The 27028-nt window shown below is 45.8% G+C and overlaps 1 protein-coding gene across 4 annotated transcripts in view; it reads right to left on the reverse strand.

Moving 5' to 3' along the window:
• The window catches only part of STX8 (syntaxin 8), a 251809-nt gene that overhangs the window by 68033 nt on the left and 156748 nt on the right, over nt 1-27028 (reverse strand). Inside the window, exons 8-9 of one of the 4 annotated variants that reach the window (XR_004621730.1) lie at nt 12329-12446; nt 6153-11260 (exon numbers count right to left, since the gene is read on the reverse strand). The exons of 2 other annotated variants lie outside the window; for them this stretch is intronic. Coding sequence is in view for 1 of the 2 variants with exons in the window: in XM_034647062.1 (XP_034502953.1) it covers nt 12406-12446 (41 nt within the window). In the remaining variant the exon portion in view is untranslated. Of the gene's footprint in view, nt 1-6152; nt 11261-11843; nt 12447-27028 lie in introns of those variants that run through there. One more of the 4 variants, XM_034647062.1, reaches the window with a different exon arrangement.

Genomic DNA, 27028 nt, shown 5'->3' on the forward strand with positions numbered 1-27028 from the left:
CCGGTTAGACACGCAGAATCCCAAACCCGACTCCAGACCTACAGAATCTGGATGTGCATTTTACGAAGATTCCCGGGTGCTATGTATGAGCTGCTCTGGGGGATGTGCCCTTCATACCGAATCCTGAAGGACTAAAAAGTCAGCACAGGGGAGTGAGGGATAGAAAGGGACAGGTGTTCTGGGGAGAGGCAGCAGTGTGAGCAAGGCCAGGGAAACAAAGGGGAATGCCAACTAGGTCAGGCCAGCTAGATCCCAGTCCCCGGAAGGTGGAGGGGAGTGCTGGGGGACTAGATCCTTCTAGGCTGTGGAAACAATGCTAGGGAGTCTGGACTTTATTCTGAGGCCTGGGGGTGCCACTGAAGGGTTTTTAAGCTGGGGAGCCGCTTGCTCAGATCCCCTCAAGACACACTGCTTCCCCCATTTCAGTGCTTCCGTTCATTCCATTTCCCTGGCCTGAAGTGCCTTCCTTCTTTCCCGCCATCAAAATCCCACCCATCTTTTCTGCACTAACTCAAATGCCTTCTAGGTCCCGAGGCCGGAAATGAGCTGTTGACCCCAAACTTCTGTGGCATGTGGGATGGACCACCAAGAAGCCTTTACACAGCTGCTCTATTCTTGCAGTTATATTTTGTCTACGATCTTATCTTTCCGGCTTCTAGACCAAGACTTTTCAAAGAATCGTTTCCAAGCATCACCTAACTCAGGACATCCAAGGGTGCTCGTTGGACAACAAAACCCAAGACTCCCCAAATCAGTTTCACTGTGTGGGGTCCGGATGTCTGCATTCAAGGAGGACTCTATGACTGTCCCAGCTAGAGACTCAAGGCACAAGACTGTGGGCTCCCCGAGATCCCAGGCATCTCACAAATCCTAGCGTGGGACACTGCCCCTCTGTGTATAACTGTGGCACGCCACTGGCCAGGCAAACGAGTGAATGAAGAGTTTTCCCCCTTTCCCTCGACCCACCCATGATTAAGTAACAAATCAAGGTGCTCCCAAAAACAAACCTAGAAAGCTTATGGGAACTTAATGAAATACGGTAGAAACGTCCTCCCTCACTCCTGATTTGCATTCAGTCTGCTGGTCTATGCTCAGAAAGGGCTTTGCCACAACACCCGGGAACGGGTCTGGTTTCCCTCATCATGGATTTAAGATGCACAAAACCGGAATCAAACTTGCCCACAGAGGTAAGGGAAGAACCCACAGAGATATCAGGTAGCTTTGAAAGCATCGGGGAAAGTTCCTCTTCGTTACTATTAATTTTCTTTCTTTCTTTTTTTTTTTTTTTTAAAGATTTTATTTATTTATTTATTTGACAGAGATAGAGACAGCCAGCGAGAGGGAACACAAGCAGGGGGAGTGGGAGAGGAAGAAGCAGGCTCATAGCAGAGGAGCCTGATGTGGGGCTCAATCCCATAACGCCGGGATCACACCCTGAGCCGAAGGCAGACGCTTAATGACTGTGCCACCCAGGCGCCCCTACTATTAACTTTCTAGATTAACTTTCTAGATCGGTCATTTACGACCTAAGGAACACAAACACATTCTTCCTCATATCAGCTGTGCTTGTGACGGTTCCGTATCCCTCCTGCTAGATCTATTTTTTAAGATTTTATTTATTTATTTAGAAGAGAAAGAACGAGAGTGAGCACAAGCATGGGGAAGAGAGGGGGAGAGAGAAGCAGATTCCCCGTTGAGCAGGGAGCCGGACCCGGGACTGGATCCCAGGACCCTGGGATCATGACCTGAGCTGAAGGCAGACGCTTGAGGGACTGAGCCACCCGGACGCCCCCCTCCTGCTAGATGTGAAGCAACTTGCAGACGGGACGTTGGCCCACGCACCCCGGGGACCCTCCTGACAGCTCAGCATCGCTGAGGGGGACTCGATAAAAGTATGATGAATGAATGAAAGACGACTATGTCACAGAGGCCCAAAAGCTGTAGAGAAGAGCTCTTTTGGAATCTGCACCTGCATAGGAATTCCCCAAACACCTGTGGAGGCCAGTGCCTCCTGTTTGCTCAGCCTATCAAAGAGGGCAGCTGCTACGTTCCCTCCCGTGACCTTTCATTCATCTGCCAGGAAAGGGCTGTGATCTTCCCCCACATACAGACACTCTCAGCATGTAATCGTGCTGCCCTCCCTCCCCCCCAAGCAAAGAGACCTGCCCTTTAATGTCAATCTGGTAAAATTCCACCGAAAAGTTCATTTCATTGGAACATTTTCACAAATGAAAATAACAAGGAGATAATAAAGGCATCCGGTTTTACTGGTTTAAGGGGGAGGTTGTCTTACTGAAGTCATCTGCAAAAGGAAAGAGCTACAAAACACTGCCCTACTTTTCTCTGTCATCTGAATCCCACGTTCAGTTCCTGAATTTCCAGACCACCTCCTTTTCGAGATCCCAAACCCACCCTGAAAAGGGGAATTATTGTCCTGTTTGGTATCTGCACATGGAATGAACTGCTATTTCATAGCCATGGTGGACATGCAGTAGCCTTTTTTTTTTTTTTAAAGATTTTATTTTTAAGTTATTTGTACCCCCAGCGTGGGGCTGGAACTCACGACCCTGAGATGAAGGGTGGCATACTCCACCGATGGAACCAGCCAGGATCCTCGCATGCAGTTGTCTTTAAGTTGTAATTGCAAGGCATGATGTTTCTCTGGTAGGGACCACCTTTACAGTATGATGTGAAAAAATGTAAATTAAGTCATTTCACATAGAACCGAAGACTTCTGGCTTTCCTGGAAAAATCAAGGTGGCTATCACGTAGCAATCACCCGGGGTTGACCCGTTCAAGGGAGGGACTCTCCCTATGAGGCTCGCCAGCTCCTGCACCTGCCTGACTTGGCTGCCCTGTGGTGACCAGAGAGAAGGAGGCAGGGCTCCTCTCCCAAAGATACTTATGTTTGCGTATTTTTTTTTTAAGATTTTATTTATTTGAGAGAGAGAGAGAGAGAGAGAGAGAGAGAATGAACAGGGGGAAGAGGCAGAGGCAGAGAGAGAAGCAGCCTCCCTACTGAGCAGGGAGCCAGATGCGGGACTCAATCCCAGGACCCTGGGATCATGACCTGAGCTGAAGGTAGATGCTTAACCCATTGGGCCACCCAGGTGCCTGTTTGTGTATTGTTAATAAAGAGTAAAAATACATGCTCGCAAAGAGGGAAAAAGGAGTGTTGGTCACAGTAAGACCCAATGATTACATCGAGTTGAGGAAGACTGGAAACAGAATGGCCACCTAGGGAAGGCCACCGGTGTGAGCAAGTGCTCAGCAGCAGAAGCAGACAAGAGGGCTGGAAATCACCCGTTTGGCGGGAGGGCAGGTTTCCTACAGGGGGAAAGGAAGAAGATGGCAGACAGGAGAAAGGGTAGAGGGGTCGCCCAGGGCCTTAGATCCAGAGCCGTGGGCTGTGGGCTGTGTTCTAGGGGCAAACTAGAGTGCTGGCAGGTTTGCCGCCAGCGGCTTGACAAAGGACAGTGGGGTTTCGGACTGATCAAGGGGGTGGCCGTATCGGAGATGCACGGGAAAAAAGTGGGACCAGAAATGGGGACCCTGGGGAGCCTCTCAGGAAGGGACAGTAGCAGCAACCGGCCTGCTTGAGTGGTGGCAGCCAGAACGCGGAGGAAGAGGCTGGGGTGGGTGCTGGGAGGTGAGAACCACCCTGGCCTGGGGAGCAGAGGCACTGGGGGGAGAGGGAGAGGAAGGGCTGGGAAGGTCGTGCCACACACAGGTACCCAAGAGAGGGGCACGCTGTTTGTTCTGGTTTCAAGTGCCCACAGGCTGTGGATGTGGGATGTGTATTTGGGCAAGGGTGGGGGGTGGGGGGCAGTTGCAAGTGATGAATTTGGTTTGAGACCCATTAAGTGTCAGGAAGTGACCTGCCGCCCTCTGAGAGACAGATGTGCAGACCAGGGGCGCGCACGCAGGGAGCCACTGAGTGGCTAGGACAACTGGGACCGAGAGATGGGCTTGCTTTCTGAGAAAGACATCTGTACCACCAAACCAGAGACCTTTCTGCTCCACTGCGAGAAATAGTGGAGATTCAATTCTTCCCTAGGTAGCCTTAGAAACCAAGCCAAACTGTTGTCCTGGAGACTCCCAACCACTCCAAGTTTTTACTGAGCCCTTGGCATGATGGATGGGGCTCAGTTTACCCAGAGACAGTAAAATCAGAGGAAGGGGGTTAAGGGCAGCTGTTCTCTCTACTCCTAGGTGCAAAACAGCCACAACGAAGCCAACGTCTATTTAAACCAGCAAATTGATCATTGTAACTGTTTTTCTCTTAAAAAAAAAACACCTCACATTTTAAGCCCTATCCCGGCTTCTCAAAGCCTCTCTTATAAAGAACCCAAAAGTGAAAGATGCCAAAATAATCCCAGACCTTAAAGAGGCCTTGATTTATCATTTCACAACTGGTTCCCATGCACCCCACCTCCCGCTTTCCACGGCTTTCCATTTTTTTCAGAACTCGACTATAAATTCTGCCATCAGAGCAGGGGAGGCAGGCATGGTGGTGATGGACAGCGGACCCAGGGTGGGGAAGGCAAAGTGCAGCTCCCGACTGGGAACAGATAGGCATGCACGCTGGCCAAAGCTGGCTCACAAGCTTTCTCATAGAATGTTCTAGTTCTGACTCAACCAGCCAGCAACCCTCCCTCCTCCAGGCCCTCCCCATCTGCCAGCCCAGGGCTCTCTTCTGCTCCTAGCGCCTGGCTGTGCCCACTCCTGCTCGCAGGGGGCGGGGGTGGGGGGAGAGGGGATGCCTCTACTCTCTACTCCTGTTTCATTTTGGTTTAGGTTTGTTTTTTTGTTTTTTTTTTTTTTTTGGAAAAATACCAGGTTAATCAATCCTACCTAATTAAAAAATAAAGTTCACCTGTGTTCCCTCAACTTCTCAAATATATATTTTTTAAGAGCACATGAAAATACACAAGTCAGGAACAATGAGCCCAAGCACGAGAACTGATTAATAGTACAATGAATTCAGTTACAAAACATAAAAGTAACAGCTTAAGGCAAAGTTAATCTACCTTGTTCACATCCCAGCGTTTCTGCTACAGAAGTGTGGGGCTCTTCCTTGCGTCCTTTAAGCAAAGGGGGCATTTCCCATTTCATTTGGGGAAGGGAGAGCGGGGCCGGCCCATGACCACGAGGCTCCAGGTAAATGTGGAAGTCCGGCCCTCTGTCTTTGATGCCCAAGTGATTTATTTCCTTATGTGCTCCGTTCCCACGTCCTGGTTCTCCCCTGCCCAGCACCCAGAGACCCCATGCCACTGCCCCCACCTACTAAGACCCACAGTGTCACACCTCACCCACCCCACCTCCCACCAGGGTATAAAATGATTTCTCAATCTCCGATTTCCCTAATATGGATGGTTTCCCAGTGATACAGATTTTTTTAAACCAAACTATGTTACTCTTAAAGGTAAACTCTTTGGCCTCTCCACTCCCTCCCCCTGACCATATTCAGCCTTTGTGTCTATATTAGTAATCTGTTGACTTCAATCACTGGTCATAACTTGGCAGCCAGACAGCCAGGTCCAGTTGGCAGTGATGATTTTCACTTGGGCAGAATTTTAAAGATTGGCAAATTTGACAGAAAATCAGGTTTCTCTTCTTCTCAAAAAAGAAAGGAAAGGAGAGGCGGCAGCTGATCTGGCAGCCCAGGGCCCACAGTTCCAGGTGGCAGCGAGTCCTGGCGCCTCAAGAGCAGCCATCTTGTCTAGATGGGCACATGATGTACCCACCTCCCCCAAATGCTGGATACCTGGTCTGCACCTCTCATGTTCTTGACCTGACTGGCATTTGAATTCGTGAGCCCTGGCCTATCTGACTCTAAACGACGGCACAGGGAAGTACAGAATTTCACGGAAGTGAGGAGAAGCCATATTTCAAGGTATGGGTCCTTCCTAGCCTTTGGCTACAGATCCGGCCGTCTGCAAAGCCCTAACCCAAACATCCCTGTTTTTCATTTCTTATCAATTCAGGAAATCTAGAAACAAGTCACTGTTGGTTGCTTCACTATTTGTTTTTTAAAGATTTTTTATTTATTTATTTGACAGAGATAGACACAGCCAGCGAGAGAGGGAACACAAGCAGGGGGAGTGGGAGAGGAAGAAGCAGGCTCCTAGCAGAGGAGCCTGATGTGGGGCTCAATCCCATAACACTGGGATCACGCCCTGAGCCAAGGCAGACGCTCAACCGCTATGCCACCCAGGCGCCCCTGGTTGCTTCACTATTGAGACCAAGGAAAGAAATCACAGTACGGGAAGCAGATTTTTTCGGGGAACACGGGAGGCATTTATTATCGGGGGGGGGTCTCTCTTCTTTGCCCTCAGTACCCCTCTTTCCTTTCCTCCCGGCTCATCTCCTACATTTCCTTCCTATCCCTGTCCTCCCTGGCCCTACCCATCTCGCCCTCGACCAGTCATGTGTTACCACAGGAACACAGATCTCTCCGTGGTCTGCCAGGGCCATCCCACTTAACCCCAACCCTCAAGGCTCTGGCGTGTCACGGAAAGTTACGAACTTCTGAGAGGTACCATGGGAAGAAAGAGTTCAGCAACGCGATGGCCACAAACCACGAACGCTGGCCACATCTGGTCACTGTTCTTTACAAAACTGAAAAACTTTATCAAACACTCGATGGGGGGCCTTCCAGCCTATGCAGATTTAAGGGCTGATTTCACATGCACCCAAATCAAGTATTCTAGGGAAAAGCAAACAAACTCAGAAACCGGGAGGCCAGGAAGCGAACAGTCTCCCCGGAGCTTCTAACTTGCTGACTGGCATGAGTGATCCCAGACGAGAGCCACAGTGAGTCAGATCCAGCGTTCTAACCTTGCCACTTTTATGACAGTGACAAGGAGAGAAATGCCTCTCCTTGTTAGCTAGATGACAAAAGCTAGATGTGCCCCCAACTTAACCTAGTTTACTCGGAGAACCTATTGTCATTCTCTATGAAACTGTTTTGAACTTTTAAACCAGGAACCCCCAGTCTTCCCCGAAGTTGTTTGTGCTGCTTGAAACCACAGGACTCGAGAGAAATTAGTCGTTATAAGCATTAGCCCTTATTTTTAATGGCTTTTTAAAATTTGCCGAAAAATACAGATAATGTAAAATTTACTATTTTAACATGCAAGTCCATTGCCATTTATTACATCGACAATGTTGTACGACCACTGCTACCACCTTACTGCAGAACTCCTTGGCCATCCCAAAAGGAAACCTCAGACCCATTAAGGAGTCTCTCCCCATTCCTCCCCAACCCCTAACTCCTGGCAACCACTGATCTGTCCTCTGTCTCTATGGATTTGCTTATTCTAGACATTTCATGTAAATGGAATCCTACCAGACGTGGTCTTTTGATTCTGGCTTCTTTCATTTACTAGAATGTTTCGAAGTTCATCCATACTGTAGCATGTATTGGTACTTATTTCTTTTCTGGTTGAGTAGTATTCCACTGTAGGGTATGTGTGGAAGTTTTTGCAAAATGACTGATGGTCACTGGAGAGTATATTGCCGCAAGCTACCAAATGCAAGGAATTTACCTATGTGACAGGTGGTATTTCTTTTTGAGGGTCCTAGACATGAGAGTACTGGACCAAATCCAAGTGTACCCTATCCATACCACTCACAAGAAATGTTCTATGGCTACTCAAATCTCACCCTTCCAGGCTGACAAGGCCTTCAAAATAGTTTGAAAACTCAGAAAATCCTCACCCACATGACATCAGTCGCCTTCCAAATAAATCCAATTCGAAGGCAATCGTCTTGCCTGTTGCTAGGAATCAGAATGACAGATCCAGTCGGAAGACCTCAAGAAGATCAAGGTCTAGCAAGAAGATAAACACCCAAACAATGTCCCCACAGTGTGATGACTTATCAGGATGAAAATCTAACCCGTGATGAGTTAAGTCCACGAAGTATTCCACCTGAGGGAGCACATAAGCTTACTATGTGGGCAGGCCACGCTTTGGTTTCGCATCTTACATTCTTGATAGCCAAGGTCTTCAGAGAAAAGCCTGTGATGGGACAGGTGTTGCTTTCCTGAGTAGCTGGAGCCTTATGATCCTGTATGTGTAGCATCTGCTAGGTTTGCCTAAGGCCCACACGAAAGTGCATTCATCTTTAAAAGTCTTCCTGTGGTTTAAACCAGCTTGGAAAGGGTGTATTAGCAATACACCTAGAACCTTCACTACTATTCGTTCCCTCCTTAGATATTAAAATGTGAACTAACACAGTAATCCATGGGAAACTTCACTGTTTATATTTTCCCTCCCCTCCCCAATGTTCTAATTTTGAAAGATTTAGAACCTACAGAAAAGTAGAAGAAAAATACTACAGAGAGCACCTGCATACCCCTCATTGAGATTCACCATGTAACACTGGTGAACAATTGTCATATTTAATTATCTAATAAGTAAATAATAATTAGGGTATATATTTTCTCTGTATTTGTATTACGTGTGTGTGTGTGTTGTGCTGAGACTTTGGAAAGCAAGCAGCAAACACATGACACCTCATTCCCAAAAGCTTTAGCATGCATCTTTTAAGAACAAGGACATTCTCCGAGAAAGCACAAAATCACTGATATAACCAAAAATTTTCACACTGACACAATAACTTTATCTAATACTCAGTCCATATTCAAATGCTCCTCAAGGTCCCAAAGATGTTCTTTCAGCTGTGTGTTTTTGATCCAGGGCCCAATGAAAATCACAAGGTGCATCTTCTGTACCCTTTAATCTACAACAGTTATTACATCTTTCTCTTTCTTCCACGACAATGACACTTTCAAAGGGTCCAAGATGTTGTCTCATAGATCGTCCACCAATCTGCACTAGTCTATTTCTCTTGATCAGATCCGAGTTAACAACTTTTTTTTTAGTTTTGCACTTTATTATTTTTTTAATGACTTTTTATTATATTATGTTAGTCGCCACACGAGTTAACAATTTGACATAAATACGATGGAGTATTTACTTCCTGCTGCGTCACTCCTGGAGCCATGTAATACTAGGTTGTCTCCAGTGCTGGTGACGCTAAGTGTGCTCACTTCGTTCAGGTATTTTTCTTCCTTCATAATTAATAAATAAACTGTGGGGTCATAATTTGAGATTCTGAATATCCCACTTCCCATAACCTTTTTACCTAATAGTTCAGTATCCATAGAGGATTCTGAAACAACTATACTGGCAGGTGCAAAATGGTGATTTTATAATTTTATTCTTCTTGTACATTTATTAGCTGGCGAGAAGACCCTCTCTTCAGCATCACCTCTGCCTTTTTTGATTACTGATGTGGACTCATGAATGCGTTTTTTAAACCCAGTGTTTATTGCCATCATTATTATTTTTATTGCTTCAATTGCCCCAAATCTGACCACGGGATGTCCCTTTAAGGCAGCTCCTATACTCTTTTCATTTTCCTTCATCATTGTTTGTGTATTTCCTTGACTTCTGACACAAGATATTCTAGGCTTGCCTTATATTTCTCTGCCCTAGACCTAGAATTAGCTGTTTCTGCAAGAAGCCTTGGTTCCCTTTCATGGTAAATAGTATTTAGAAATCAAAATCTGGGTGGTAATTGTGCTCATTGCTACTGGAATATCATTCCTTCTAGGCTCTTTCAGTGGTTAAAAGCAGGAAATTTATTACTCTTTAATCATGAGTACAATGATACTTAAAATTCAAATCTAACAACCAAAGACTTCGTTCTTACTTTTCCCATTTGCTATTTGTATCTCTCCAGTTTTTAAGTGCATTGATATACTTACTCACTTACTCTCTCCTACTAACACACAAAGTAGATTCAGAATTACTCTACTAATACCATTCCCAACAACAAACCTACTTAGTAGAGTCTGAGATTTCTGTAGTTCATCATTTCGGGAATATATTCAACTAAAGGTATACAAAGAACTCTATTCAAAAGTTACTTGAATTCTTTTTTACTTAATAAACTCTGTATTTTTAATTAACAGATTTGTTTGCCATTTAGAAGCTTATCCCTTAAGACAACAGAACCTATAAACCTAAAGACCTCAACATTAAAGAAAAATGACTGTATCAAAATGATTTATGCCACAAACTAAAAAATTCAAATAATTATAAAAAAGATTTACTTAAAAAAAAAGCAATATCTGTCTCCCCCTTCTCACTACTCCATCATTAGTCCCCACAGTTTTTTTACTCTCCACAATTTAAAATCATGTGCTTAGACCATAATCTCTAAATTCCATCAATTTTAGATATTACATAGTCATTTCCTCTTTCATTGTAGGAGGACTTAGCTCTTTTAAACTCCGCCTCTTCTCTTTCCCATCTACTGTACACTTAAATCATACACTTAGGTTATTTTAACAACTAACATCTAAATTATTATGGCTATGTACACATTCACTCATAAGTAATGCATTGTAACTATATTTCCTTTTTTTGTATTACCTTTCGTTTTCCTGGAGTTAATAATTGCCTTTCTTTTTCAATTGCTTAGATTCCCTGCTACAAAATCTCACACTCTCCAACAGCCTCTCAGTGCATTTTTTCATCTAGGAAAATATAGCATTCTATTTTCCCCCCAACCTCTAAATCTATTCTGGAATGGTGATTCTCTTGGTCTGTTGCACAGCTGATATCCCAAGTGTTCCCACTGCTATCATCCAGGGAATTCTCTTTTACTCCTCTCCTTCATTTCTGGCATCAGAGACCCCCTTTCTAGAGTAACTTTCTCATTTAAGGAAAGTACATCTGCCAGGACCTTCCTACAATACTTCACTGCCATCCAGTGTTTTTCATGAGATACTGGATGCCATTCTGATTTCAGATCCTTTGAACATTCTCTCCCCCTACCCTCTTGTGCTCCCTTCCACTTACTTTCGGAAACTTACGGGAATTTCTTTTTACCCGTATGTTTTGAAATTTCATTATGCTGTGCCTTGACATGGGTCTTTTTCTCATTTATTAAGCTGAGTACCCAGTGGATTCTTTCAAGATGGTCACTCCTGTCCCTCAGTTCTAGGGAAATCTCTTGCATTCTTTCCCTCGAAAATTTCCTTGCCCCTATTTTCTCAATGTGGCATTCCTACTGTTTGGATCTTGGGCTGATCCTCTAATTTTTACACCCTCCCTGGTCTTCGGTTCTGATTTCTGGAAGGTTTCTTCAACTTTACCTTCTAATCTCTAAAACTGCAGGGGATGGGCCATGGTCCTTTATGTTTGTCACTTTTTTCACAGATAACTTCTCAGTTCATTCTTTCCTAAAGAGATAGAAAGGAAATAACTGAAAGATATAAGCCAATCTAATTATAAGATATGAAGCCCCACCGTTGCACATTTGTTCATATCTATAATTATTTAATATGGTAGGTCCACCTGCCAAGCAGTAGAAATGGTATCATTCCTTCCAGTAGCTCAATGTGACAACAACACTGCTTTTTTTTTTTTGTTATTGAAATGTATATGTTGTCTGAAAGTCTGAGATTCATGTTGCTAGGGGTGAACAGCTGTAATCAAATAGTTTTCTAGAATACATATAAAGCTTTTTCTAATTCAACAGGTCCATAAGGAACTTCTGAAAGAAGAAACATGAAAGCAAGAAAGCAAGAAAGAAAAGAAAAGAAAAGAAAAGAAAAGAAAGGAAAGGAAAGGAAAGGAAAGGAAAGGAAAGGAAAGGAAAGGAAAGGAAAAGAAAAGAAAAGAAAAGAAAAGAAAAGAAAAGAAAAGAAAAGAAAAGAAAAGAAAAGAAAAATAAAATAGAATCTGGGGAAACACCTCAGATGATTTTAGTGAGATAGATACTTAGAACATCTCAATGGTCCCCACATAAAGAGCCTATGGGCCAGGAATTATCTGTTGTCTCTTAGCACTATACCTGCCCTTCTTCGCTCTGTTCTGTCATGCTGGAGTTTGCAAACCACCTTTGGAGTTTGGAAACCACCTTTCCCAGGTTCCCTTGCCAGCTAGCTTCCTATTACATTTTGCCAATATTAGGCACTAGAAAGACTTCAGAAAGCAAGAAGGATGAAAGCTGTCCTTCTTCCTCTCTTTCCCCATCTGCTTCTAGCAGTGTCTCTGCAAGTTTCTTAATTCCCTCAGTGATCCCAGCTGTGGCCATGGCAGCCTCTCTTGCGGTCCCAGCACGAGCAAGACAGCTCTCCTCTGGTCTGATGTCATCCAACCATGGTCCTGCTGTTCCAGCACTGGCTGGGCAGCAGTCCCAGGAGGGCAACAGTATGTGCCTGTGCTCTGGAATACGTTTCTGCGCCTTACTATGCCCATGTCTATGAGTGGTAGCTGCCTCACACAGGTACTAATGTCTGGATTACCTCAACCTCCGTCCTTCCGACAGTGTTGCAGCAAGTTCTCTGTATTACGTCTCCTCTGGGTGAAACACCTAGTATGGTTACTCCTTTTCCTGATTGGCCCCTGACTGGTAGAGCCTCCCTGAGGGATTAAAAAAAAAGTTTTTTTAAAGCAGCTAGACATCTTCATTACCAGAAAGAGCTAAGGGCATGAAGCCTCATCTATGGTTATGATTGCAAAAGTACAATCTGAGTTTATTACTTAGGTAAAGTCAGAGGTCTCTAGAAGATGGTGAAGCGACCCTAATGCGAACTCCGAAGTGAAAGAGGATATCCACCACTTTCCAAACTAAGCAGCCAGATGCATGACAGACCCTTCTCCATGAAGTCTGACTGATACCAAAATGGTTGGCATACTGCTAACATGACCAAAGAACAAAACCCCAAACACCTCTTATGAGGAGATAAAAATGAGCTGGGAAAAGGTGGCTTCAGTCTTCAATTTTGCAAAAAGGCAGTCACGCGGCATCACTCGGGAGTTAATTCACTAGCTTCAACACACTTTAACATGAGTCATGGATATGGCAAGAAAATGTATACAAAAGGTATTTTTACAAAGTAAGCTGTAGGGTATATCATAAAGCCATGATACAACAACATTTTTTAAAATGTGCTTTTGGACTATTCCTGTCTTCTGTTCTATTCGGTAGCACACTTCCAGATGGCACCATGCTCTGTGACACAGCGAGGAGACAAAGTGGCTGGCTGGAACACACCCAACAGAGCGGAGGAGGCCAGGGCTTTGCGGAAGCTGGCTATGAGGGCAGGGGGAGGCTGAGGAGGGAGGCCTTTGGAAGGTATATTCTTTACTGAGACGAGGAATAGAGAAGACAGTGAGGAGAGGAAGACAGAAGTCTGACAGTTTTCCTGAAAGAAAACAGGAAAGAAGACGAAAAAGGCCTGGAAAGAGAGGAGAGTACGGAGCGCACAGGGAGAGCCCAGCACCCAGGGCCAGAGATGCATCTTCAAGAGTCATGACTTAAGGCTGCACTGACTGTCACAGTCCGGAGCCCTTTAAGGCAAGCCCCTTGGGGGCTGTTCCTGCCCCAGGCCTGTGAGCTCAGAGAAACCTACTTAGAATGACACTGGACCCTTGAACCAAGATGGGTTAGAGGCGCTGACCCCCACGCTGTTGAAAATCCATGTATAACTTTTGATTCCCCCAAAATGTAACTTGACAGCCTGCTGCTGACCGGAAGCCTTGCTGATAACAGTCCATTAACACACGTTCTGTATGTTGTATGTGCTCTACACTGCATTCTTCCAGTAAAGGAAGCTAGAGGGAAGAAAATGTCATTTAAAAAAATCACGAGGAAGAGAGAATGCATTTATAGTACTATACTGCATTTATTGGAAGAAAAAAATCTATGTAGGAGTGGACCTGCACAGTTCAAGCCCACGTTGTTCAAGGGTCAAGTGTGTTTATGGCATCCCCCCACCAGAGCTCAGAAGCTTGAGCCTGACCTGGAACATCAGCAAGGAGGAGAAGAGATATTATCGCCTGTGGGAGTAACTACTACCTTCTAAATAAACCCATCAACCCAGAGGGGAAAGGTTGAATAGAGAGCCTCAAATCTGTAGGCAGAAAATCTCCAAAGGTCTCCTTATTACTTTCCATTACCTACAAACCTGACAGTGTTCTGGGCTTTTGGCAATGCCAGAGGCCCCCGATTTGGCTTCTTTGAAATGAAGGGTGCAGATAAACAAGTTTGTATGTTGCTCGGACAGAAAAACTCAGGAAAACTATCAGGTTCATTCTGAGCGTTACTGGTATAATCAGTAGTAATTTGATCTTTTTCCAAAAAATCCAAAAAACCAAAAAACAAAACACCCCATGTAATACGTGCCTTTAAATATGTAGGTCTTCTATCTGCCCCAGGCAGGTTGTTCTGTTTAGCTCTGTGAGGGTTAGAAGAACAGCCATAGGACAAAGAGAAGCTCCTTCCAGATGGTTCTCCTTCCCCTCTCCCTTCACATATAAAATTGTATCACAATTATAGTCTCCACTTTGCAAAGTGCTTAGAAATATTTACTTAGTACTGACAGGCTAAAAGGGCTCTTGTTCTGAAAAATTTGCCTAAGGTCTAGAATTTTCGCCACCTGGTAATAAAGGTGCTTTTGGGGGATGGGAGGGTGAGGGAAGAATATTTAAAGTCCAGCACATCTGGCTATTAAATTGATTGGAGCCAGCACATGCTACCAAAAATATAAGACACAGCTAAGAAATACTATGAAGGAGGAAAACCACAGAAGCCGCTCCAGCCGGAAGAAAGAGAAGCAGAGCTGAAAAGACAGGCAGAAGAGACGTAAATTTGGATCGCAAGGAGGATGACCTTTGGACAGACTGGAAGTTTAACCTTGCTAAGGACGGCACGGCGAGTACAAAACAGACTCAGCACCACAGTTAAGGTGAGCCTGATGCCTGACCAAAATGAAAAAGCACGTCCCCCAACTCTTAGGGGCTTCATTACCTGTAAACAAAATGGCAGTCAGAGCAGCAAGGTGGGGCAAAAGGCATCCTTGATTTTTGAAGGATAAATACGCTAACAGTCACGTTACTGAAATTATATGAAAAGCGTAATGCCAGAGGGCTGATGACAGAAAGAGGGGCGTCTCTGGAAATCAAACATTCCAGGCAGAAAACTTTCCTCTCAGGTTTCAGAAATAAATTGCCAATACTTTGGATATAGGGATGTATCAGTGACCAGTTAACTGTGCTTTCCTAATATTATTTTTTAAAAAGATTTTATTTATTTATTTGGCAGAGAGAGAGAGACAGCGAGAGAGGGAACACAGCAGTGAGAGTGGGAGAAGCAGACTCCCTGCTGAGCAGGAAGCCCAATACGAGGCTCGATCCCAGGGTCCCCTGGGATCATGACCTGAACTGAAGGCAGACGGTTTAACGACTGAGCCACCCTGTGCTTTTCTAATATTAGTAGGAATGACAAAAATAAGATACGGCAACAATAATGCTTAATTCCCCTACATTTATTTGTGAGATATCCTCTAATTTTTGAGGGCATTTTTGTTCCCTTCTCTATTTTGCTTAGGCTAATCTGTATCGATATAATTAAGATTCTATTACCATACCACATAAAACACGGTTGTACGGGACAGTATTGTACATTATTTTATAATGATGCCAAGGAATTTTAGAAATTGTATTACTATAACTTTACCATAATTTCATGTAGTGAAATTTCATTTGTTTTTTAAATTAAAAAAAAATTTATTGTGGTTAAATGTGCGTACCATGAAATTTACCCCACAAATCATCCTTAAGTGTGTAGTTCGGTTGGCACTAAGTCTGTTCACAGTGTTGTGTGACCACCATATTTATTCATTCTTGAAAGTGACCATTTTCTGGGGCGCCTGGGTGGCTCAGGGGCCCATAAGTGTCTGCCTTCAGCTCAGGTCATGATCTCAGGGTCCTGGGATCGAGTCCCGCATCAGGCTTCCTACTTAGCGGGGAGTCTGCTTCTCCCTCGCCTTCTGCCCCTCTCCCCGCTCATGCTCTCTCTCTCTCAAATAAATAAATAAAATAAAATTTTTAAAAGTGACCCTTTTCCAGTTTCTTTTCATTTCTCTGAGTATTTACAGGGAGGAAGCTACAGCAGACCCATGCCAACAGAACAATGAAAACTCTCAGATCCATATCTATAAGAAAATTTTTAAAAAATATACAAGGCTTTTCAGAAATCCTGAAGTCATTTTGAAAGGAGCTAGAGCTTCAAGGGCCCAAGTCTCTAACCAGCATGAGTGAGCGGACATGGGGAGGCTGCTGAGGAGACACAAGGCCGACACAGGTGCATGCCCGATGTGCAGATGCGAGCAGAGACCCGAGGTGCCGGCCACAGGAGGCGGCCCAGGTCACGCACCGCTGAGACTCAAGTCCAATACAAAGAGCATTCTGCTGCTAATCCGGAGAAATTGATCTCCCCGTTCACACACACGGGCCGAGAAAACTCATCAGTGATTTAAAATGAGCCCCAAATCAATTTTTCTTAGGAATTTAACGCTGGTTCAATGACTGGAAATTGTCATGACTGCTTGGCTCAGAGACAGAAAGAAAAGGTGAGTCAAAGATTAAACACTGAGTCACTGGTGAGGTTGTGCTGGAGGCGATGAAGGGCCCTCTCAAGCTCTCAATAATGCGACAACGTCTAGAGTCCCTTTCTTTAAAGGTCAGAATCTGGCTGATAACACTGCACGTCCAAGGGGCTTGGTAAGGGAGAGTTATCTATTTATGTTTTGAATACCACACGTTCCCTGAAACTACCCAGTCCCTGCGACGTCATTCCAACACAGGCACTGCCAAGTGGGCAAGTGTCATTAGGATCAAGAGGAAGTCACAGGGGCAGACTGTCTGGACCGTAAGCATCGCTTTCCACTTGAGCTGCTGCTCACGGGGGCTCTGAAGCATGCTGAAGGCTGAAGAGCAGGTGTGAGTGGGGATTCGCTCGTGGACAGAACAACACATGGGCCTGTGCTGTTGCTGTGAAGAGATGCTGTGAACAGAGTCAGACGGTACTGGGGCCAGCTACTAGTTATTACGTTTCTACAACGATGACAACTGCTCAACTTCATTTATCGTGGTTGCTGTTTCTCCTGAGCGATGCTGGCTATCACAGCTGATGTCCAAGTAAAACTGCCCCATTCTCTGAGCACCCACCAAAAACTGGCTGGGGCCAGGAGGCCGCCCCAAACAGAGTGGGCACAGGCAATCAGGAAGATAATCTGATAACCTGAATTTCTGTTTTGATAACACACGAAGAAGATACTCCACTTGTGCACAACTGTGACTTTAACAACCCTAAACCCAGCGACACATCCGCTTAACCCATTTTAGAGTTACATTTTTTAAGAGGGGAGAGGGATGAAAGCCTGTACTAAAGACTTAAATCTTTAGCGATGCTTTTCAAAAAATTTAAAAAAAAAGAAAAAAGAGGCCCACCGACTCACTTCTAAAAACGTAACTAAAAATAGCCCAATTTGAGAGAAAAGCGTTCGGAATCTCTAAGAACTACTCTTGAACACAGAACCCAGAGTTATTCCATAACCCCATTCCTTTATTTTCCTATCTGGACACAGAATAAAACCCACCAAACTTTCTCTGTATTTTCCATTAAAAATTTCCTTGTCTTTCTTGTCTTGTTCTGATGAGAAAGATGATAGATGTTGGTTAACGACATTTACAAGCAAGGTAGCAACACGTGGTGATGCAGGTAAAAATCCCTGTTCAGCTACGATTTAATCCTGCAAGTATCTAACTTGGAGCTGGCCAGCCTGTAGGAAATGAGACAGACACAGTTCTGGCCTTGACCCTTGGCTCGTCTCCGACGTATCACTGTGTGCGTGTGTAGGGTACAGCGGGGTTACGAGGGGGTGCCTGATTCTCTGCAAAGGGGTGTGAAAAGAGGATGACAGATTTGGATGAACCTCAAAGAGCGTCTAGTCTAAGCCGCTGGTGTGTTGCATGTACAGAGACATCCAGTGACTTCCCGATCCCGGGCTTACCCAGCCTGGGTGATCTCTGTCACGACCAGAATCCAAGTCTTCATTTCACTTCAATTTACAATATAAAAGAAAATCCATAGATGAGTGGGGAGCACTTGGGTGTAATGGCGAAGTCCTGAAGGGTTAGGTTGGGTTGACAAGACACGTCAAGCAGGTGTTGGGGCACTCTTCCCCTCCACGGGCAGTGGACAGAGAACAGAGGTTAAGTATACCACAAGTATGCAAGGCATATTCTGTCCCAGGCCTCCTGACAGTCTTTCTCAGCCCAGCCAGTCCTCACAGGTCCCACAGGGCCATCTGAAAACATGTGAAGTCGCTGGTGAACACACATTACCAGAAAACACGCACAAACTCGTATGTCAGGGGGTAGCACCCACCGAGGCCCACACGGTGTAATTATTACTCCGGTAACAACAGAAGCCACTCTTGGAAATCACACCTTATCTTTCCAAACCACACCAAGCAAAAACAATAATCAAAAACCGATTCTACTTTGTGATCATTTCTGACCCCTTGATGATAGCCTCGTAGCAGATTACAGAAGCGGGGAGGCCTCTGAGGCTGTCAGCCCCTATCAATCACCTTCCATTAAATAAAGGTTTTCCAATTTTGCGCTTCTCTCAAAGGCTTCATTTGGCCTGGATTAAGCCGAAGCATCAACATTTGAACTTACTGCTCTTATTCCTGCTTCCCAAATAAATGCTATTAGCAGAAAAATGGGCTTTTCCACAGTAGGAACTCGAAAATCAAAGCAGACAACAGTGATGGGGTCACATATACGAGACATCTGACCACAAACGCCTCACACGTGCATTTTACACATTTCACGAGCAACCACAGGGCCCAGAAAGGAGGGAGGATATAAGGGGTGCCCAGAGGAGGAGAGGTCTGCGAGCCGCACGCGTTAGCCCCTGAAATGCATCTGGGCCAATCCCAATACGGTCATCAGAGTGCCGCAGACTTCTCTTGGGTTCCAGAAGCAGGTCTCCTAAGAGTCGCGCTATACGGTTTTACTACTCGGTGTCTGCCGTCCCCGTGACGGCAAAAAGTCATTTTGTCTAAAATGCAACAGACGTGGCAAAGGGAGGGAAGCAGTTTAAAATCAATGGGGAAAAGCATGTTTAAAAAATAAACACCTTAAGCAGAGAGATTCCTCGCATTTCTCTTTGTAATGCTGACAGCTGGGGGCGGGGGGGGGGGATGTTTGCGTATTCAGACACCAAAACCAGAAGATGCAGGCCACACTTTCTATAAATACGATCAAGATTCCACTCACATGCATTTTCCTGTCCCGATAAACAGACTTCGTCATTATTACCTTTAATGGCCACATAAACGTGACAAGAGCCAGGAACAGAGCAGCGAGAACATCAGGCCACGAAGAGGGAAGAGAGAGATCTCAGAGTCATTCCCAACAGGCTGGGGGCAGGGGGGACTGGATGGATGTGACCAAGAGGTCCCCAAGTAGTGCGCTGTGACATGTTTTATTTGGCCCACGTGGACATTTCTTTAAATGTTAATTTACTGTCAACACTAAAATACTGGGAAAGTATACTTGAAGATCCAGATTTCAGGCTTCTCCCAAGAAAACAAGCAGACAGATGACCGGCACGGCATTCCCACTTGGCGACAATGTGCTGTTTACTCTCCCATGTGCCACTGGAGGTCATCGCGGCGGCCCGCTTCATTATGAAGGTTACTGTCTGGTCTCTGAAAGTATTTGAAGGGACCGAGGGAACTTTGAGCCAGAAAAAAACAGGAAGCAAGCATGGGAGAGGAAGCCACTTTGCGGCTGAAGGTAACGAGTGTACAAGGAAGATGCAGAGGCTGAGAAGGCGCTGGGGGCAGGCCAGAAAGACGGACTGGCAGCAGCTGAAGGCACGGACCTTGAACTTCAGCCACAGCCCAGGTCTGAGATGCCCAACTTAAGGCCGACCATGAAGCCGTCCAAGAGAGCAGCAGAAGCAGCTTAAAGTGCCAGGGAAAATGTGCCAAGAAGACTGAGCCCAACGTATTGTGTTCAGTAGAAGCAGGAAGAGGGAAAGCAATGGCAGCCAAAAGGGGGCTGGGTTTGCAGCCGGGGCTCCCCCTGAGATGGCCTAGCCTCCCTGACTAGCCTCACGGCCATGCCTCTCCAGCAGCCGGCCTTGGGCCCAGACGGCCGGTCCTGATTCTTGTTTGAGAAACAGGGTGTCGTTTCCGGCCTTAGTGTCTCCTGCAAACCTGCACTTCCTACTGCCTGGAACATGCCTCTGCCAGATGTCTACCCAACTTTCCAGAATGAGGGGCCCGATGAGGCTGCTTCGACGGTGTCGTGTGAATATCCAGAGGTCTTTATAAATGTGCTTCCCCGAGCTTGCTGCCTTCCTGTCTAACTGCGTGCTCCCTGAGGTTGGCCACCAGGTCTTGTGACTTCTCCTCAGTGCCCAGCTGTGTCACAGGCATCAAGGACGAAGAGGGATTTCCAGCGGACAGAAACTTCTCAATACCAGAATTTATTCAAGGGTGACGGGCGACTCTGGATTTTCACAACATACTGTGGCCAGCAAGTCCAAGTGAGAGAGGGGGGCTGGTTCCTGATACATCACTGGAAGAATAATTCAGCAGTATGTATCAACTTAACACTGGTCCCACCCTGGGCCTAAATAAGTCAACCTGGGAAGTAAGTAATGTGGTTGTAATGGCCGCGTTTTGTTTTGCTTTGTTTTTTTTCCTGGCTGTCCAGAACCAACCCCAATTTCCATTTTGAGCAGCTCCTATCACACAAAGTCCAACATGGTCAGATTGCTCCTCGGCCCACCGCTGGCAGCCAGGCCTGGCCAGCTTGGCACCCCGCTCTGATGAAGAGACGTGGGGGGCAGGGCAGTGAGGCGGTTGGGTGACTCGGCTCCTCTGGCTGTAGCATCCTGGCCTCCTTGCCCACGGAGCGCTGCTTTGCCCCTGGCCCTCCAGCCTCCTGTCCCTTCTCTGGGCTCCAACAACCTCCCAGTCAGGGCCCTGTCGAAATAAGAGTCAGACCCAGTCTCTGATTCTGGCCCTGGAAGCAACCTCACCAAAACCTTGTATGACAGGAACAAATCTCATATACGGAGAAAAGCTTCATGTATGTAATACGGCATGACTTACACAGCAAGATGAGGAAACAGTCTAAAAGCCCCCAAACACCCAGTGCATCATGCAATATGTGCCCTCCTTAATACCCATCACCGGCCTACGCAGATAATTAATCATGGAACATTACATCAAAAACTAAGGGTATACTGTATGGTGACTAACATAACATAATAAAAAATTATTATTAAAAAAAAAAAGCTCCCAAACAAGAGTACCTAAGGAAAGGACAGTGTATCTACTTGATAGAATGGTACTAAAGATACAAAAGAAGAAAGGGCTTATGAGAACATGTTAAAAAGATAGAAGCGTTAAAAATAGAATATTGTCATCATCGTGTAAAAATACTATGAGTAGAAAAAAATGACTAGAGGTACCAAAATGTTAAGATAGAAATAGATTTTCCTTAAAGTTTCAGTTAATCAATTAGCAAAGTACTCGAGGCACTGACAGTCTCCGGCCCTCGGCTCCGAGCCTGGCCGGCTCACACCACTCCAAAGGAACAGTGTTAGCTCTGTATGTTCTAGCAAACCGTCCTCTCCACTTCTGACATGGGTCTCCCCACCTTCCCTTCTGTCCCTCCCCCCTTCCTTTCTTCCCTCCCTCACTCCTCCCACGTGGGATCACAGAATACACATCCTGCTTACTTTGGCTTTCCACTTTGCCAGACCCAGGGGAAGCCTGTCCTACTCACTCCTCAGGCCTCTGCTCCCCTGTTGTGTCCTCCTGGAACCTTGGAGCCCCTAGGCTGGCTGAGATCCTTCTCTGCCTGGGCACCCTGCAGTCACTGGGGATCTATATGGGGACCTTCTCCTCCACTCTAAGTCTCCGGGGCAGGTGCCATGCCCTACCCACCCATCAGCTCCGGGACCGAGCCCAGTGCCTGGCCCACAGATGATGCCCAGTGTTGACAGGGAAGAAGAAAAGAATGAATGGATGAGGAATGAAGCTTGAGGACAAGATGGCTATGAAGGCAGACATGCATCAGCGGAGGACCGGGCATTTCTCCATAGACATGGAATGGAAGACGACACTGGATGTAGAGACAGACACACGAGTCTGCAAAGAATATGGGAGCAGAGTGGGGCGTCTGGGTGGCGCAGTCGTTAAGCGTCTGCCTTCGGCTCAGGGCATGATCCCGGCGTCCTGGGATTAAGCCCCACATCAGGCTTCTCCACTATGAGCCTGCTTCTTCCTCTCCCACTCCCCCTGCTTGTGTACCCTCTCTCGCTCTCTCTCAAATAAATAAATAAGATATTTAAAAAAAAAAGAATAAGGGAGCAGAGGAATTAAACTAGATTATCTCAGTGTAGGAGAAGAGAAAGAAACAGATGATAGGCAAGAAAAATATTGTTTTTTAAAGATTTTATTTATTTATTTGACAGAGATAGAGACAGCCAGCGAGAGAGGGAACACAAGCAGGGGGAGTGGGAGAGGAAGAAGCAGGCTTATAGCGGAGGAGCCTGACGTGGGGCTCAATCCCAGAACGCCGGGATCACGCCCTGAGCCAAAGGCAGACGCTTAACTGCTGTGCCACCCAGGCGCCACAAGAAAAATATTCTTGATAAGCAGTAAGAAACAAAAGAATCCACTGTTATTCTTCTCCATAATTAGGTGTCTAATTATCTGTGTTTGCAGGAGGGTTTTATTTATTTTTTTTTTAGGATTTTATTTATTTATTTGAGAGATAGAGAGAGCATGAGCAGGAGGAAGAGCAGAAGAGAGGGAGAAGCAGACTCCCCGCTGAGCAGGGAGCCCAATGTGGGGCTTGATCCCAAGACCTTGGGATCATGACCTGAGCTGAAGGCAGATGCTTCACCGACTGAGCCAACCAGGTGCCCTGTGGCAGGGTTTTAAAAACAATTCCTTGAGAGATTAAATGGTCTCCAAGGTTAGTTAAATAAACCAGACAACTTAGAATTCAGCTTCCTACCTATGTTGTGTTAGGTTCAAAAGAGCAAATGTAAGAAAAAATATGTTTGCACTTATCCAAGCGAAGGCAGCGCCATCCGTGGTGCCCTGGAGGTGCCCCTTACCAATTTCATGCCCGGTGATGGCTTCGGCCACAAAATTATAGATTTCAGTCTATCTGAAAGAAAACAACTCCATTTCTAATTCAATGAGGACATGAACCTCCCGGCCCCAGAATATCCCTGCGCAACTTTCTCCGGTCATCCTGTTCTCCTTAAAAGACCTTCTCCACTGGCTTCCAACGAGATTCAGGGCCTCTGAGTCTTATTTATCAAGGCAGCTCTGGGCAACCGATTGAAACCCATGCTTTCCCATAGCTGGCGTTTGCTGAGGACACACTAGAACCAGTCACTGTGCCACCAGCTTGCTCTCACTGAATGTGCAGAATAACCATGTGGACGGGGCAGGCGGCTTTCCCAGGCACCCGGGTCCTAAGTGGCAGAGGCCACATCGTGACCCAGCTTGGGCTCCACACCCGCGCTGTGCTGTGCTACCCATAAGCGTCCCTAAGAGAGCCACACGCCAAAACGCTGAAGGCCCATCAAGGGTCCCAGGTTTGGACGGTGTTAGCGCAATGTCAGCCGGGCGGGTTTCGGCCCACATCACTGAAATGTGGCTAAAATCACAATCGACGTGCTTAGACAACATTACGTAATAGTCAATATGCTGAGAAGCAACACTGTCCCTCACCCCGAGTCATTCAGAACTCTCAGTCTGGCGTCTCACAATTGGCTTCGTCCGTCAGACTCAGACGAGGCTCTAGTTTGAATTCTAATGAGGACGAGGCGCACTGAATATTTAACCGCGATGACAAAGATCTTGCTTTTGTGGAGACGCCCTGACACAAGTAACAGATCTGAAAGTACATATAGGGACCGATGGAAAACACCAGCCTAATTTGTGTCTGGACGCTGGAAAAAGACAATATCGTTTCCTCCTTGATGCAATTTGGGGGCTGGGGACGGGCAAGGAAAAGGGAGCAAGAGCCACACAAAGATCTCAGTAAAATTTTTACAGCCGGGGCTCCTGAGTGAAAGGTTTACAAAGACGTGCTTGAATCCTTTGTTAACAACCGCACAAACAAATTCATCACCAGGCTCTCCTGTGTGGCCCCCTTGCAATGTGGTCTGTGCTAACAACTGGAAATTTCCTCCCTGTGAAAGCGTCTATGACTTATACGTATCAGATCAGCAAGGAAGACATGTGGAGGGGAGGGAAACAAAAGACCATTTCACGGTTTACAACCTAGTTCTGCACGTAAAATGATGTGCCCGCTGCTACCCTCAGCTCACTGAAGTCCCCGGAGTTCAACAAATGGGGTGCCACGTGAACAGAAACGGAGGGACGCTTGGGTGGTTTGCTTAACGCCTACCCTGCAAACAGTTAAAATATACCTTGCTCGCAGCTTCCCATGCGTGTATGCGTGTGTTTACAAGGAAATGATCAACTGTGCCTTGAGTTTGGAAAGTGCACGGGATCAACCCTTTGCTATGTCCCGAGGCTCCTGGACCAAGTCCTCCAGACCCTTTCTTCCTGAGATCGTAATGTAACTTCTGTAACGTTTGGACATCCTCTCATACATGCTAGCTAGCAATTATGGAGAGAGACGAAGGCTTGTATTTTTCTTAGCAGTTCCCCAGTTGATTCTTTCTGGTACTACCAAATATGCCCACTGAGTTCTGAATCTCAGGTTTGTTTTGTTTTGTTTTTTTCTAGGAGCTTGATTTTGGTCCCTTTCCAAATTTTCTGCGACTTTCTACGGTTTTCTGAAGATCCTTTCAAGCCTTTCAAGATCCTTTCAGCCATTTCTTTCTTTAAATATACCAAGCACAGGTGATTTTCTTAACTGCGTCTGATAATTCTACTACCGCAAATCTGTGCAGATTGGTAACTGTGGTCTGGGGCTGGTTCTGGTTCATGTTGTGCTATTTCCACAACTGCCAGGTTATCTTTGACTGTGTGCTGGTCACTGCTCTGAACAGTTCGTTTGGGGGTGATTCTTAGAAACCGGGGATAAAGATGTCCTCTTCCAGACAGGTATGTCATTATTTTTGCCAGGCACCTGGAGCCCTAGTTGTGAACCTAGAACCCTGAACCAGATGCAGAGTCTAGGGTTTCCTGGCCCGTGCTAAGACGGGTGCCCACAATGCAAGTCCACACGAGGGCCTTTCTGGGCCCAAAACTGGTCAGGAACTATGGTTCTGTCCCTATCCCTCTCCAATCTTCTCATGCCAAGGCTGCCTTTTCCACACTTCCCAAAGGCATTTTACTTCCGGTTCATTTCTACCCTAAGGGTGCTCTCTGGGGACCCACCTCAATGGGGGACAGCTCTCCTGTTACACTTTTCAGCTGCGGTGGGCCCAGGGCAGTAACTTCTACCCCACCTGCCTGCCTCTCTCAGGCTACAGAAGTCCCTGACCCTGCCTGCAAATGGATTTTATCCGGAAAATAATCAAACCACCAGAAAGTACCTAAGAGTTTAAGGACTGGAGGGCACCTGAGTGGCTCAGCCAGTTAAGTGTCTAACTCTTGATTTTGGCTCAGGTTGTGATCTTGGGGTCGTGAGATCGAGCCCTGTGTCGGGTCCCACGTCTGGTGCCGTGCTCAGCATGGAGTCTGCTTGGGATTCTCTCTTTCCCTCTCCCTCTGCCCCACCCCCAGCTCACGTGAGCTCTCTCTCTCTCTCTCTTTCTCTAAAACAAATAAGTAAATCTTTTAAAAAGAGAGAGAGAGAGCTGAAGGACTGGAAGCAAAACAAAAGGATAGGTTAAATAGCGGTTCCTTAGAAAAAATTAAAGACTGAATTACCATTTGATTCAGCAACGTGACTTCTGCGTCTATCCACAAAGAAGCAGGGACTTGAGTCGATGCTTGTACACCTATGTTCATATTGATATTACTCACCACAATAGTCAGAAAGGTCCACTGAGAGATAAGTGGATGAACAAAATGTAGTGTATATATATATATATATATATATGTATATGCAGTGGAATAGGACTTAGCCTAAAAAAGGAAGGAATTCGTGTCACGTGCTACAGTGTGGAGGAATACTGAAGACATTCTGCTGAGCGAAATAAGCCAGACACGAAAGGCCAAATACTGTGTGAATTTACTCAGATGAGATACCTGGTGTCATAAAATTCATAGAGACAGAAAGTAGAGTGGTGGCTAAGAGGGGCCGGCTGGGAAAGGAGGGGGAGTCACTGTTCCACGGGTCAGAGCTTCAGGTGGAGAAGATGGAAAGGTTCTGGAGATGGAGGGCGCTGATGGCCGCACAAGAGCGGGAATGCACTCAACGCCACTGACCTGTGCACTTAAAATAGTTACGATGGCAAATTTTATGTATATTTTATATTTACGTATCTTTTACCATAATAATTTTTCTTAAAGTTAGGTTAATGGGGCACCTGGGTGTCTCAGTTCATTAAGCACCTGACTCTGGCTCAGGTCAAGATCCCAGTATCCCAGGATCGAGCCCTGCATCAGGCTCCCTTGCTCAGAGAGGAGTCTGCTTCTCCCTCTCCCTCTGCCTCCTGTCCTCCAGCTCATCTCTCTCTCTCTCTCTCTCAAATAAATAAAAATAAAATCTTTACAAAAACAAGTTAGGTCAATTTTGGCAAGGGCTGCTGAACCCACTCAGTAAATTCTACAGCGCATAATAGCTTCACAGGGTTCACACTGATCAGCGGGAGACTTAGAAGTTAATTGCAGGGTGTCACTGAACCAGTCTAAGCTCTGTAGAGCCTGGGAGGCCACATGATGAACCTTTATCAATATGCAAAAACTAGCACTGCTTGCCGACAAACGTATCCATAAGTACAGATTTCCTATAAAAATATAAATGCAATAAATTTTCCTTTAAGGGTATCAGGCATGAGAAATGCTATAAGGTTAGTTACTGGGGTGTCGATCTCCATTACTGACGGCACTGCTAAGTAAATATTAGCGAAACAAATTGACAGGGTAAGAGAAAAGAATTCTCCTGAAGGTATTTCCACTGAAAGAATGAAGAAATGTCTATTTTTTTAACACTGCTGTTACTACTGGACTTCTCCCTCTGAG

Source organism: Ailuropoda melanoleuca, chromosome 17 (assembly GCF_002007445.2).
Source record: "Ailuropoda melanoleuca isolate Jingjing chromosome 17, ASM200744v2, whole genome shotgun sequence".
Lineage (NCBI taxonomy): Eukaryota > Metazoa > Chordata > Mammalia > Carnivora > Ursidae > Ailuropoda > Ailuropoda melanoleuca.